Source organism: Choloepus didactylus, chromosome 23 (assembly GCF_015220235.1).
Source record: "Choloepus didactylus isolate mChoDid1 chromosome 23, mChoDid1.pri, whole genome shotgun sequence".
Taxonomy (NCBI): Eukaryota; Metazoa; Chordata; class Mammalia; order Pilosa; family Megalonychidae; genus Choloepus; species Choloepus didactylus.
The window spans coordinates 23,611,468-23,626,874 of NC_051329.1; the positions used below are offsets into that span (position 1 = coordinate 23,611,468).

Below are 15,407 nucleotides of genomic sequence, written 5' to 3' on the forward strand. Positions count from 1 at the left end.
CTTGGAAGACCCTAATGTACATTAAAGCAGCAAAGGCACTGACAAGTCCTGCAGAGAAAACCCCATTTAATTTTTGTTTGGCCCAGAATTTCCCAAACTCATTTGAACACAGACTATATATAGATTTGAAATAAGACTTATTACTATTGCAGATTTTCCAGCGGGGAACATAGCCAGAAAATTTTGATTTTAGAAGATTAATAGGCTACAGAGATTTTGAGATCTTGATGTTTTCCTCCGGAGTGAGTCCTCTTGCTTTGGCAAGGGCTTCAGTTCCTTGAAAGAAGAGTCCCGGCACACAGCCCCCAACAGACGGAGCAGGGATCAGAGGACTGTGGAGATGCCTGTCCCCCCCATCCTGGGGTGGACTTCCCCTCTACCCCCAATCCTGCCCCCCACCCACCATCCAACTATGCTGGACAGTTGGTGAAATGAACAAACTGTGGCTCTGAAGTTTAGTGTCTTGGTGACATTAGAAATTCATCTGGGCAATAGAAAATAAACCCTTTTTATGTATCACAGTAAAAAACTCAAAGGATTAAAAGTGCCTGTTTATGACCCCATAAAAGAAACTTATCCAATTTGTGTACTCTTTTTTTCCCCTCCTCTTTTGCATAATTTCTTTAAAAATACTGGGGGCAGGAAAGAGCCAGGTATCAAATGGCTTTAATAACAATAAAAATGAATATCCAACATTTGTCAGCACATTCACCTTTCAGAGCACTTAACTTTGTCATATTCTCAAAATCAGCCTGTAAGATATGTAAGGAAAACGTTACAATCCCTTGTGGAAACTGAGACCCAAAGATGCTTTGAGATTTACATAAACTCAGTCAAAGGAGACTTGGGGACTGGAAATGAGGACCCCTGACTCCCCACATAGCACTCTTAAGAAATGAGAATCAGAGACAGAGCCTGTTTGGACTTAAATGCTTAATAAATTTGACTTACGTACATACCCTGTGCTGGATTCTTTATGCAAATGGTCTCTAATCTCCATACTTTAATGTAGGTATGATTATACCCATTTTATAAATGAAAAAACAGAGAGGTTATGTGTTCTTAGCCCAAGTCAAGCAGCTCAGAAATTGCAGAGTGGGGACTCAAACCCAGGTTCATCTGACTATATATACACCACTGTTTCAGGAGTGCTATTAGCCCATTAATCCCAACTTCTCAATAATAATAATAATAATCAGCATCGTTTAATTAGTCCAGCTCATCATATTGTCCACATCACTCTCACTTGCTGTACAACCTCAGAAGAAATCCAGGGCCACCGTTTAACCCCATTCTGCAGAAGCGGAAAGAGGTTCAATAAGGTGAAGCAACTTGTCCAGGCAAGGAAGGGGCAGAAGCAGGATTTGAACCCAGGAATGACCCAGAAGTGGCCCTCGTTGCGTCTCTGCTCTGCTGCTCTGTGTGTGACTGATCCAAGCAAGACCTCTCAATTCCCCTCCTCTCCTTTCCCACCCACCAGGATGACAGTCTACAGCGGGCGAACCAACGCCTCAACTCTCCTGTACGACTCCCTTCAAACCGAGAGCGTCCCCTTCGAGGGTGTGCTGAGTGATAACAACACCATCTGCATCGAGTTCACGTCAGAGCAAGGCCGAGCGGCCTCAACCTTCAACATCCGATTTGAGGGTGAGGGGCCCTGGGGCCCACCCCCTCTCCTTGGGGGTGGTGGCAAGGGAACCATGGAGGGTCTGTGGTGGGGTCCAGATGGAAATCTGGACCGGTAGTGATGTGTGAGACCCAGTGGCCACAGTGATCTTTGGTCTACCTGAGACAGACGTGGCTTTCTCAACAACAGTGCCTGTTGTTTATTGAGCACTTACTATGTGCCAAGTGCCTTCATGCATGATCCACACTGCAGGGCAAGAACTGTTATTATCTCCACTTTTAAATGAAGAAACCAAGGCTTAGAGGACTTGGATCACTTGCCCAAGGCCACCAGCTAGTAGGAACGGAACTAAGATTCAGGTCCAGCCCCAGAGACCCTTCCACTGAGCTCTGCTGTACTCTACCCAGTGAAACTTCTTAGGGCCCAGCCATCTCTTCCTCCCAAAAGATTTGTTGAGGGCCTCTCCTGCTCAACTCCCTGACCCTTTAAAAAGGGTGCTCCTGGGTATTTCATGTGCCTTGGGAGAATTTTCTGCTCTGGCTGCCCCATAAAGAGTTGGCCCTTCTCATAGAAAAAGTTATGGCATCAGGAAATGAGGAATCAAGAAATCAGGTTATGGGACATGGGAAGGGTACATTTTGATGTGGAGAGGAAATGGGCACACCACAGCTCTTATTCCTACTTTAGAGATGAGGAAAACCGAGGCCCCCAGAAGCCAAGTGAATGGTCCAAGGGCCCTCGGCAGTTCAGCTGGGACTGGAATGCCGGGTCTGTTCCTGTGTTTCCTTGGAGCTTCTCTAGACAAGAGGGGGCCCATCTTCTGAGTTGTACCACCATGGGATGTCCCCTGGCTCATTCAAGGCTCTGCTGTTCTTTTTTATCAACCTCCACCCCCCAGCCTTTGAGAAAGGTCACTGCTATGAGCCCTACATTCAGAACGGCAACTTCACCACGTCCGACCCGACCTATAACATCGGGACCGTAGTGGAGTTCACCTGTGACCCCGGCCACTCCCTAGACCAGGGCCCGGCCATCATCGAGTGCATCAATGTCCGGGACCCGTACTGGAATGACACGGAGCCCCTGTGCAGAGGTGAGCGGGCCCACTGCCCTCCTCCCAAGACCCCCAGGGACCTCCGCCCCTCAAATGAGAACACCACATCTCCAGCTTGGAGGCATGCCATTCCAGCTTCGAGATGTACGTAACCGATTTTAGGATTAGCACCCTTTGCAGGGCTCACTGTCCTTTGGATCAGGGTAGCTCCTGGACCTTGGCAAAGTACAAAATGAATAAATTATTTTAGAGGTTTCCCTTCCTCCGTGCATAGCCTCCACAGCACATAATTTGGTGAGCAGATCACTGCATGAACTTCAGCTCTTACCCCTCTGCTATGCACCCTTGTGCAGTGCACAACCTGCTCAACAATACATGGCAGCCCTGGGTCTAATTAATAATAATGATGATAATGATAATAATAGTTGCCAGGAAGTATTCAGTAACTAAGTGCAGTATGTATATTATCAAATTTAATCCTCACTACAACTCTATGAAGTATGTATTATTATTGGTTTTGTTTACAAATGAGGAAACTGAGGCAATGAAATGATGTGCCTAAGAGCATGATGAGGGTAATTGGCAGGAGGGGGATTGGCACACAGGTGTCTCTATTTTCAGAGTCCTGTTCTCTGAGCCCCTCTAGGCAGTATTGGCTGTGCAAAAGCCCTCATCCACACATGCTCTCTGTGCCCTGCCTTCTCTGCTTCCCCACATCCAAGGCCACTGAGCCCCCCTGAACCAAGCTCTCCTGATGGCATGTGGAACAATGAAGGAAGGGGCCCCTGCTCCTGGCAGCCGCTGCCCGGAAGCCAGTCAGCATGAAATCACAGCCCCGTCTTGGTGAGGAATTGATCCCTATATTAAATGTGCTGGTTTAACAGAGCAGAATTTATTGGTGCTTTGGCCTCTGCCACATCGAGGACTTTCCAAAGCTATAAACACAGAGTGGAATTTAAAGGGCCAGGTGCCACATCCCTGCTTCCAGTTCAAGGCTGGGGCCTTTTATGATAACATTAAAGGAGAATTACTGAGCACTTACCATGTGTCAGGTGCTGTGCTGTAAGTTTGACATCCATGAGCTCAATTAACCCAAGGAGGTCAGTAGTAGTAATTCCTCCACTTTATAGAGGAAGGGAACTGAGGCACCGAGAAGTTACATGCCTTGTCCATAGACAGAGGGTGTTGGTAGCAGAGGCAAGATTTGAACCCGGGTCCATCTGACCTGAGTGTACCATCTCTTAGCTCCTTCTTACCCTGCACAAGGGGTGTGGCTGTTGAGGATTCATTTGGATCCTCCGGCTTTGTCCTTGGTCCTGAAAGAACTATTGTCCCTTAGCCAAAGCTCCGCTAAAGAAGGAGGCAGGTCGCCAGCCCTGGTGTAACCATTTCACACGCACGTTTGACTCACACGCACGTTTGCCTGCCTGCAGTGAAGGCTCCTGTCCTCATACACAGTGAGCCGTGGCTGCCTGACTTCACAGCCCCCGCTCTGAACCACCCTGCCCTATCAGCTTCCTTACGAATAAAATCTGCCCTTGTTTCTTACAGCCATGTGTGGTGGGGAGCTCTCTGCCGTGGCCGGGGTGGTGCTGTCTCCAAACTGGCCAGAGCCCTACGTGGAAGGTGAAGATTGCATCTGGAAGATCCATGTCGGGGAGGAGAAACGGATCTTCTTAGATATCCAGCTGTGAGTGTTTACGACTGGGAGAATCCCCAATCTAGTTAGGTTGGGAAAGAAATTGCTCCTTTTTTTAAAATTCTTTCAACCAATATTAATTAAGCATCTACTATGTGTCAGGGACTGTGAAAGTACCTGGGACAAAATAGTGAGGGGGGAGAAAAACATACACATGGGCATGTATACACACAGTTCCTAGCCTCAGGAAATTCATTCTACTAAGGAAATAGTTGTTAAATGCACGAATAATTGTAATACTGTAACTTTGATAAATGATGCAGGGAAAGGTACATGGTGCTAGGAGTTGCTACAATGGGAGATAAAGAAGGTCAGAGAAGATTCCCCTGAGGTTTGATACTAAAGCTAAGAGCTAAAGGATGAGTTGGAGGGAATGCATCCAAAGGGAACAGAATATGCAAATCCCTGTGGCGAGAGCAGGCGTTTCATTTTCAGAGGGCTGAGAGGCCGTTGTTACATGTACTCTCTGTACCGCTGTAATTAATTCTTCTGGGTGACTCTCTCTCAACCAGACCGTTTCCAGGGTCTGTCATGGAGCATGACACATAGTAGGTGCTCGGGAAATGGTTGTTGAATGAAGAAACGCTTTAATGACTGGGCTGTGTGGCTGTGATGCCTGTACTTTGTGAGAATGGGGGTGAAACTATTGGGTGCTCCATCCAGAACTTTCCGCCCTAAATTCCCAGGAGGGTCGCACTCCCAGGGAGCAGGAAGTACTTAGTCTGTGTCACATGCAACAGCGATTGCTGAGAAAAATTGTGTCTCAGGTGGTGCTCCCGAAGAACTGAGAAACCGAGGCTTGGGGAAGCCGCCAGCTAGAGAGTGGCAGGGCTGAAATTTGAATCCAACTTGTGGCTTCTCAGCCCTGCTCTTTGCTTTGCCCCATGTGAGACGGTGGTAGGAAGTGGACAAAGACAGTGGTGCCTGGAGAAAGCTGGAGGAAAGAACTTCCCTGTACACCCAGAGACCATGACTATATGGGGGGCTTGCCAGGTTCCAAAGAGCCTTTCTGGGTGCAGACCCTCGAGCATGAGATGGGAACCCAGCAGGCTGGGAAGTGGGGCTCAGGGCTGCCTGACACTTCAGAGGAACTTTACAAGAGAAGAGGGAAATTATTTGCAAAATTATTAGTGACAGTCCTTGGAGGTTGTTCCTGGGAGGCCTTGGACGCGTCCTCAGAGGCTATCTCAGGACATCCTACTCCAGCTGTGCTGAAGATTTGAAGAACTTAAAAAGATGGTCTTTGTGAACTTGGGGCCAGGCCAACCTGAGTCAGAATCCCAACCCCGCCATTTCTCAGCTGTGTGACGTTGGCCTCTCTCTGGGCCTCGGTTTTTCTCCTCTGTAATGAGGGTCTTGGAATGTTAGGGCTTTACCACCCCTGGAGTTAAGTACCTGTTGCCCACTGTGTCACTCACTCACTCCTCGATTAGAGCCCTTGCCCTTTTCCCCGTTCTCTTCTCTCCCAGAATAGAGTGCTCATTCCTTCCTTCAAAACATCTTTTTGTGTGCCTCCTTTAAGCCAAGCAGTTTTAAACACTAGAAATGTTCTGATCGTTTTCCCTTCAGCAGTAAAGTTTATATTAGAAAAGACTAGACTGGATCATCTCTCTTCACTCTGAAAACAAAACGGCTGTGCACCTACTGTGAGCCAGCCCTGAGCTAGGTGCTGGAGTACAGTCATGAGAAAAGCAAAACAGCTTCTGTCTTTGCTGTCTAGATGGTGGGGCAGACAAGAAATGATACTGGTTTGATAGGAGCAGTGATGGGGTAGGACAGGCAGCTGAAGGAATGTTGAGGAAGGACGTGACCGCCTGAGTGAAATCAGGGAGGACTTCTGGGAGGAAGTGACTCCTAAGACACAATGAAAGAGAAGGGAGGCAGGTGAGGAGGGGAAAGGAAGAGTGACCCAGACATGTGCAAAGCCTGGAAATGAGAGAAATGGGGCCCCTTTAGTGACTTAAAGGACATTTATGTGGCTGGAGCATAGCGGTTGGTTGGGGGTTACAGGAAGAAAGGGTCAAAAGAAGTCTCTGAGGTCTTCCTGGCTGAAGATTCAAATAGAAAGCTCCATTCTAAAGCTGCTTCCTCTAGGAAGCCTTCTGTGGCTCCCCATTGCCCCTTGGGATAAATATAAATTTATGGTTCTGGCTCATGAGCCACTACTCTCCCACCCCCACCCCCACCCCCAAAAAGTTACTGGGAAAATTGCCTCCATCTTCAGCCAAATGAAATCAGCTCCTGGGTTCCTGGCTCCTCTACAGAGGATCCATCCTACCCAGCCCCAGGCCCCAAAGAATTGTCTCAGATCCCTTCCCTGCTGCTCCCAGGGAACCTCCAGGCAGGTGGCTTTGCTTAAATAAGACTCACCCACATCTTCTCTTGGTATCAGAGGCCTGGATGGGGAAACATGAAAATGAAAACCCTGCTTGCATCCCCCTCTAGATGTCAAATATTCAATTAACCTTCTGCCTGACACTGGATTGGATTTTATTTCTGTCACTAAGCACATGATGGGGCGGTCAGTGTGGGAGCCTCATGCGGTTAAAGGAGAAATCCTTCCTCAAAGCCAGGCAACCTGCAGTAGCGTCAGGAAGAGTGGGGTGGGGGCCTTGGAAGAGTTTCTGTCTCCCGATCGTTTTGGCAATGCTGATGCAAGCACCAGTTGGGAGATAGGACCCCTGGCTCCTCTCCTCCATGCACTGCCACGAATCCCTGTGCAACCCCGAACCCATCACCTAGCCTCTCTGGGCTTCACATTCGTCCTCTGCAAAATGACAGATTGTCTCGTACCTAGGCAGGTGCAAAATCAAACTTCTGCAGATCAAGCAAGTAACATAAACTGGGAATTGGGCTGGTGTGAGCTGATATGGAAACAGTGCCTGTTGGCTGGATTCAGACGGAGGGCATCCAGTTTGCAACCTCTGGTATATATCAAGTTTAAGGTCCTTTCTCATTCTAGAGAAGAAAAATCGATTTGCATTATTGAGCACTTGGGATTTTCCGGGTTCTTTCCATTCATTCATTTGTTGCTCAGAGTAATCCAAAAATAGATACAACTATTATATTCAACTTATATCCACCTGCCTTCTCACGTCTTCATTTCTGTCTAAGACGTACCTCAAAAAAAAACTTACTCAAGATTAAACTCTTGGCTTTTCTTCCCTCAGTCAGTTTCACCCCATCCTCTCGGCCTCATTAAGGAGTAAGCCAGTCTTCCAGCTGCTCGGGCAAAACCGCTTGGAGTCGTTCTGGGCCAGTGGTGTGCTGGTGAATGTTCAACAACTGGCTCTCTCGGGAGGAGGGGGGTGTGTTCAGTGAGTGGGAGAGAAGAACACGCCTTGATCTGTAGCATTTGCCAATTTCCATGGTGCAAATACTTTTCCCGTGGCTAATTTCAAGCTACTGACATGACCACAACAGGGTTGTAAAATTCCTGGAAATTTGACAGTCGGCTCTCGCCAACCAATGTGAGCTGGCTCCGGCATGCAATCTGAGAACTGAATCTCTCTCTTTCTTTTACACCCCCATGTCCAAACCCTCAGTAAATCCTGTTGCTTCTACTTTCGAGACATACTCAGAAGCCAAGCACTTCTCACCCCTCCACCAATACTACATGGCCCAAGCCACCAACATCTCTTACCAGGATTTATTACAGCGCTCCCTCACTGATCTCCCTGATCACGTCCTTTAGATTATTGTCAGCACCTGAGTAATCTCGTGAAAACCTTAGTCAGTCCCTTCTCTTATATGTTACAGAATTTCAGATTAGGTCACCCTGATCCTATTTCTTTAGTGAGAAGATGTTAAATCCACAACAATCTTTTTAAAAGGTGATGCAATTCTATATTTATTGTGTTGTGCCTGGTCCTAAGTGGAGCCAGTTAAACGAGTTTCATACGTGTTTTTCCAGTGTTAAACCTCACACTTTGTACCCCTTGGAAATTTCCTTCCATCCTGAAGAATGAATAGAAGAGGCCATATATATAGCTTCCTTAGCCTTGAAATTTCGCTATCTTTATGTTCAAGTTATGTATAATTGTTAAAATCTATGAATTTAAATTAAAAAAAAACAAAACCTAGGTCCGATCGCATCATCCTCTGCTCCAAATTCTGCAACAGCACCACGTTTTATTCAGAGTAAAAGCCAAAGTTCTTACAGAAGCCCACAGGGTTTTGTGACCTGGCCTCCATTACGTCTCCTACGTGACTTCTTTCTGCTCTCTCCTGACTCTCTCCACGTGGCACTCTGGCCTCCTTGCTATTCCATAAACACACCTCAGGGCCTTTGCATGGGTTCTCCCTCTTCAACCTGGAATATTCTGCCCTAAATCCCTGCACAGCTCACAACCTTGCTCCCTCTGGGTCTCAGCTCACATATCACACCTCTTCTGACCCCGATATAAATTAGCTTCCCAGTTCCTCTCCATTCTCCATTATACAGACGAGTAGTACATTGCAGCTCTGAGAGGTAAAATAAAAAAAAATAAAAAATAAAAAGTGGCTCCAATCACACGGCCAGGAAATGGCAAAGTTGGGATTTGAACCTCGCTTGCTTGTCTCCAGGGCTTAAGATCCTCCCCCTTCCCAAAACATTTGAAATGAGCCAGAGGACGACTGTGTCTGGGGCTCAGTGATGCAGGGACAGGCGGGCCGCGGGGATGTCAAGCAGAACCTCAGTGGTCGCTTTAGGGAGATGGACTTGTCCACACTGGGCAGCAGGAGAAGGGCTTTAAGCAGTCAAAGGGATTAAGGCTTTGCAGTAGGGAGCTGAGTCTTCGGTCACCAGCCTCAGGCTCTCTCCGGCAAATTCTGGCACTCGCTTGGCACAATGACATGTGGATTTGGCACCTCCTCCCTCCCACAGAGGGAATGAAAATAACATCTCACCAGCCAGGGTTACGTGAGGCCCAAGAGCTGCTGGGTTTAATTTATCTTGCTTGGTTTCCGCTGACAGTTTTAGTAAACCAATTTGGATTTGATAGTAAAAATAATTCCATCCTCGGGGCCCCTCAGCACTGCCTAAGTGTTTGCAATTGTTATTTATCACATCAGCGAAGGGGAAGAAATATACGCTGCGGACTGAACTGAGTAGGTAGTCCATAGCAGGTGCTGGGGCAAGTGCTTGCTGAGTCCTCGGGACATGAGAGAGGCTACGTGTGCCAGCTGAGTGGGGGCGTGTTCCCCCTTCTCGCCCACTGGGCAGGTCTGTTGGATGATTTGGACACCAGGGTATTAACTGCAATGAGTCACTATTTGTTAGAGCCCTACTGTGTGCTGGGCCCTGTGCTGTGGAGTTTACATCCATCAGCAATGACGAATGCAAACCTTATTATGTAGAGATAATAATTACTTCAATTAGAGCTAATGTGAGTCGAGATAATTACAGAGGGGTAATTACCCAAAGTAGGATCATGTATGCAAAGCGCATCACGTGGTATCTGCCACGTGGTTGGCGCTTCATGAATGGAGATTGTGATGATCAGGAATCTCTCATCAGGCAGGTATTATCGTCTCCACTTTATGAATTTGGAAATGGAGGCACAGAGAGGTTAAGTGGCTGCCTCAGGTCACACAGCTAGTAAAGGGCAGACAGAGTCTGGATTTGTGTGTACCCCGTGGCCTCCACTTTCATTGGCTTGAACAGCCTTTCTGAGGGTCTGCTCTATGGATCAGCAATGAGGTAAGGAGGTTCCCAGGCCCCCAGGAACCCAAAGTTCAGGGGGAGAAATAGAACCATAGACAGCCTGGTGCAATGTCGGCAAAGTGCTGCAGCTTGGGGATGGTGGGGCAGAGGGCCTGGCCTTATCTCTGGCTGTTGTGGAATTGTCCCGAAGAGGATGGCATCCAAGCAGTATCTTGAGGATAAATGGAGGCTGGTCTGACCACAATGGGGGTGGGCACTGCTGGAAAGGAAAGTTCTCAAGCAATGCGAACAGTGGCTGCGAGGCATGCAACAGGTGTCCAAAGTTGCGGCATTGCATAGTTCTTCTGGCTTGCCTGCCTGATGCTGGGAGGGGCAGGGGGCCATAATTTAGAAATGTCAGGAGCTCCCAGGCTCAGTCTCCTTCATGCCCTGAGTGACTGTTCCCGGCCCGTTGTGTGCCTCCCAGTTTTGTCCAGAACCTGCCTCTTACCCTAAAAACATAGCTAAACATGAACTTTGAAATGCTGGAGAATTTTCTTAAATCTTCTTTCTCCCTCCCTCCCTCTGTGTGCGTGAGTGTGTATGCATGTGTTTCTCTCTCAGAATAGAGTGGAAAGGAGAATAAGGGAACTAAGGACTTATTGGGGAAGGCAGCACAGAATGGAAGCATGGGAAGGGCCCAGAGAGGGTAGGTAACTTGCCTAGCATCACACAGCAAGTAGTTAGGACCAGAAATACAACCTGGGTGTGGCTGCAGGAGCATGCACAGGGACCTCAACCGTGATATAACAGGAAACAACAAAAGCTTCTAGAGTCAAAAAGAGCCGCCTTTAACTCCTGACCCCATGGATCACTGTCTCTGTGGCCTCGGGCAGGATTTGGAGATGGTGCTCTGCTTCACGATGGGGTATTTTGTCCACTTCATCCCCAGTGCCTAGTACACAGTAAGTGCTCAATAAATATCTGTTGAATATAGAAAAGAGATATGGTTTAGTCTGTAAATGAATGCAATAACTTAGAAAGTTCCTGGTAAAGTTTCTGGCATAAAATAGGCAAATGAAAACCATAACTAATATTATTTTCAGCCCTACTATATATCAGATATTGTGCTAAGTACTTGGCATGCATTATCTCATTGATGATAATTATCATCATAAAAATCAAGGTCTAACATTCATTGAGTGCTTACTATGTGCAGGCACTGAGCGCTTGACCTATATTAACTCATTTAACTCTCACCAAGAACCTCAAGTGATATCACTATGACTGCCCCCTTTTAACAGATGAAGAAACTGAGACTAAGAAAGATGAAGTCTTTTGCCCAAGGACACACAGCAAAGAAGTAGCCAAGTCTGGATTTGAACCCAGGTCTCTGGGGGCAAAGCTTGTATTATAATCACAAAGTAAATGACAGAGAGGCAGTCTATGAAGTAGAAATGCTTAGCCCCATCTTCCAGAAAAAGAAACTGAGGCTCAGAGAGGCCCTCTGTTCCCCATTTCCTGGGTCCTTTACTACCTATGTACATATATTTCTGGAAGAAAAACTTTCAACCAAGCTCCAGCTTGCCTCCCTTGGCTCCACAGCTGAGCTCATCCCCAATATCTCTCACTGTTTATGGGCCCCAACATAGTGCTTGAACCAGGAAATAAAAGGACCTAATAACAAACCCCAGTAACCGCATGATTGATATCTGCAGAAAATTTCTCTTTGGCTTCTGCCAACCTGTTCTGTGCTAAGTTAATTCCAGGCCCTAAAAATTAAGTGCCTTGTCCAAAGGCACTTCAGTCCTTCAAGCAGAGATATAGCTGCTTTCAGCTACGTGAATTCAGCCTGAGAGCCTGACGGAGGAGAAGAGAGAGTCAACAGTTGACGGCAGCATCGGCCCCAGGAGGATAGATTTCCAGACACCAACAGAAATCGTGGGAGAAATGGGTACCATAAAAATAAAGCTGGCTGCACCCAGAACTTCCAAGCCATTAGCAGGAGACGGATGTGCCTGGAGCCAAAGGTTCTAAGGAGTCATGGAAGGAACAGTAAACTTCAAGGAGCCCAAATTCCATCATGTTACAGATGGGGAAACTGAGGCCTGGGGATGGGAAGAGATTGCCACAAGACCTCTCTATCAGTCAGCTATTGCTGCATAACAAACGACCCCCAACTCAGTGTCATTAAACAACAAGCTCATATCATTGCTCATGAGTCAACAGGTCAGCAAAACCATTCTGCTCTTACCTGGGTTCACTCAGATATCTATAGGCAGTTACAGGGTGAGTGGGTGTACCTGCTGGACTTGGAGGAGAGCTGGTTTTCACCTGGTCTAGGCAGACTTAAACTGGGATGTCTCACCTCCACTCCATGCTTCTCTCCTCCTGCAACAGCTAGCTCAGGCTACTTCTCATGGCACCTGCTCAGGTGGGGATCATTATCCCCATTTTATAGGTGAGGAAACCGAGGCTCAGAGAGATAAAGTAATTTGCCTAAGGTCCCACAACTGGGAAGTGAAGGAGACAGAATTTGCACCTAAATCTTTCTTAGAGTTTTGTGCCTGGTATATAGGAAGCTCAGAAAATGTTCCTTTTCCATTTGATGCTTTCAGCATGTGGGAAACACTGTGGGAAGATCCTGCGTTTACTCAGGGAGAGAAAAGGCCTTTGCGTATGGTTGGAAATCTTGGGTTCAAGTCCCAGCTCTTCCACTTATCAGCTATGTGAGCTTGGATAAGCCACTTGGCTTCTCTGATCCTATTTCCCCTTCTTAAAATTAGGATAATAATGGTAGTCACCTTTTAGAGTTCCTGAGAGGATGAGATGACCCAGGGTGCAGAAGCACTTGGCATTCAGTAATTTAATTAGCAGCTAGGATGACAATAATGCTTAACCCACTCCACAGCTGATGCACAGACTGAGTTCCATTAAACAACCCCTCCCTGAAGGAGGATTGCCCCTGAGCCATCATTTGAGGTTTGGGTGTAAGTCAGTAATGAAGAAGGTTCATCCACAGGTACTAAACAGGTGTCCCACCTGATCGATTACCTCCCCCTGCCCAACATGTATGGGATTGCCATGGTAACTTGAATAGAAGCCCTAGGATATGTCCTTCCCCAACATGCCATGTTCTTCCCAGCCTCGGTGAGTGCAGGAGCAGCGGCGAGCAGCGGTGAGCAGGATCTGCTCCCATCTCCGGCTGGGACACTGCTCTGCCGGGGCATACCTGCAAGCTGATGGCATTCAAATGCAATTAGATCCAACATCTCAGGGAGCCACGACAGCTTGTTTTATGAACCCCTGACATGCTCCAGCCTCGTGCATTTACTGTTCAACAAGTATTTATTGAGGGCTGACCGTGAGGCTAATATTGCATTAGATTATCAGAGCTCTGGAAATATTGGTCATAACTCACAGGAATGGAGCCTTACTATCTTCTAAGCACTCTACATCCTCAAAACTGCCCTATTGGATTTGCGCTATTATTTTCCCCATGCAACAGAGGAGGAAACTGATGTCCAGAGGGGTTGGTCACACAGCTCACCATGTGGACATAAGTGCCAGGGTTCGGATGCTGGCAGCCTGATGCCGAGCCCAGGGCCTCCATCACCTCTCCACCCTGCCTCACAAAGTAGAACTGAATTTATCCCGGGGCAGTCAGCCTCCCATGAGCATTCCCAACAGATGTGTAGCACAGTCAGCTCTGCGGTTTAGACGGAGCACTCCGGCAAGAAGAAAGAGTGTGGGGTGGGGGAGTCGGGAAGCAAGGCAGGAGGCGGGAGGTGGGACAGATGCCCTGACCACTGTCCGCGTGGTGGTCAGGGCCTGGGGAATCCCTGGGATCCTCCTTTGGTGCCTCCTGGGGAGATCTTGGAGAAAGCCCTGAAGGTTTTAAAGGGTTCCGTCTTTCCTGGAGGATATTCCCACCCAGAGCCGGGGCTCCCTGGCAGCCACGTGGGGTGGACTCCTGGGCTGTGTTTCCTGGGACAGGCTTTACAAGGTGATGTCTTCAAGAGCATACATCATGACGGGGATTTGGGCAATGGGAAACGTATTCCAGCAACTGTCTGGGAAAAGATCTAGAACATCTGTAGCCATGCAGACCCCTTGGACCCACCTCCCTTTGAACACACACACACACGTGCACACACTACATATGCTGCACACACACACACCATGCATACCACACATGCACACACAACACACACACACATACACACACTGCACACACGCACACCATGCATACCACACACGCACACACAACACACATACATACACACACTGCACACACGCACACAAATCCGGCTTTTCCCTTTGATTATGCTTCTCTCAAGGTTAGCTCTTGCACCCCAACTTAGAGGTCATAGACTGTAGAAGGCCTTGGGTGCCACCCATTAATTTTACAAATTTGGAGAAACTTCTACCCAGATAGGGGAAGTGCTGTGGACATCGCCACCTAAGAAATTCATGGAAGGGCCCCAGATTCTCTATGGTCACCTGTGGCTCTGGGAAACCCAGGCTTAAATCAACTCATTCCTGAATCCTTGTACTCCCAAATCAATCCCTTCATTGATATTAAATGAAGATGTAGGGGGAATGCAGGGTCCAAAACCTTCTGAATAGAAGAAAATCCTGAAGTGGTTTGGCAGCAGCCTTTATTTATTCATTCATTCATTCATTCATTCATTCATACAATGTGTGGATTCTAGGATTTTCATCTGGGGAGACTGAGGCCTGAACTGGGCTAGCAATTTGTCCACAGTCACAGAAAGGAGGCAAAGGTGGAGCCTGTCACCAGGGTCCCCGGACCCCCAGGTTCTGCTGCCACTGTCTTCAGCAGGAGCCACGCCCTACCTCCACCCCACCCCCACCCCTCAGGAGGGTGTGTGGTTCATCATACATAAAAGGTTTTTTAAAAGATAAAAGATGCTCTTTTAATTGAATTCCTGGCACCCGTTATGCCATTTACACCTCTCGACAAAACTCTATGGGTGTCAATATTATCCCCATTTTACAGGTGAGGAAAACTGAGGCTCAGAGAGGGGAAGCCACTTTCTCAAGGCCCCCCAGCTGAAAACTAACACATGCGGGATTTGATCCCAGAGCCTAGCCTCCTGAGGCTGCCTCAAGAGGGAGGGAAAGCCCTAGGTGGTTGCTGCTATGGCCCCCTCTTGCTAGGCAGAGCAGCAGGGAGCTGGTGGGAGTTCCCCTGGTCCCAGTGCCGGCTGTCAAATATCTTGTCCTTGATCTGATCAAAGTATCGTCCCCTGTGCAGCCCCGCAGCTCAGCCCTTGAGGTGGTCCCAGAGGAAACGGCTCCTCCATTGCAGGAGTCTCTTTCTGAATCTGTTTCTCTTTGGGGATTAGAAGGGAATTGATTGAGAAAGGGAGAAAGG

The 15,407-nt window shown here is 47.9% G+C and overlaps 1 protein-coding gene across 3 annotated transcripts in view; it reads left to right on the forward strand.

Moving 5' to 3' along the window:
- The window catches only part of LOC119519474 (seizure 6-like protein), a 194,657-nt gene that overhangs the window by 133,447 nt on the left and 45,803 nt on the right, over positions 1 to 15,407 (forward strand). For all 3 annotated transcript variants that reach the window (XM_037817133.1, XM_037817135.1, XM_037817136.1), the window contains exons 7-9: positions 1,481 to 1,647; positions 2,526 to 2,720; positions 4,233 to 4,371. In XM_037817133.1, the coding sequence (XP_037673061.1) occupies positions 1,481 to 1,647; positions 2,526 to 2,720; positions 4,233 to 4,371 (501 nt within the window). The remainder of the gene's footprint in view (positions 1 to 1,480; positions 1,648 to 2,525; positions 2,721 to 4,232; positions 4,372 to 15,407) is intronic.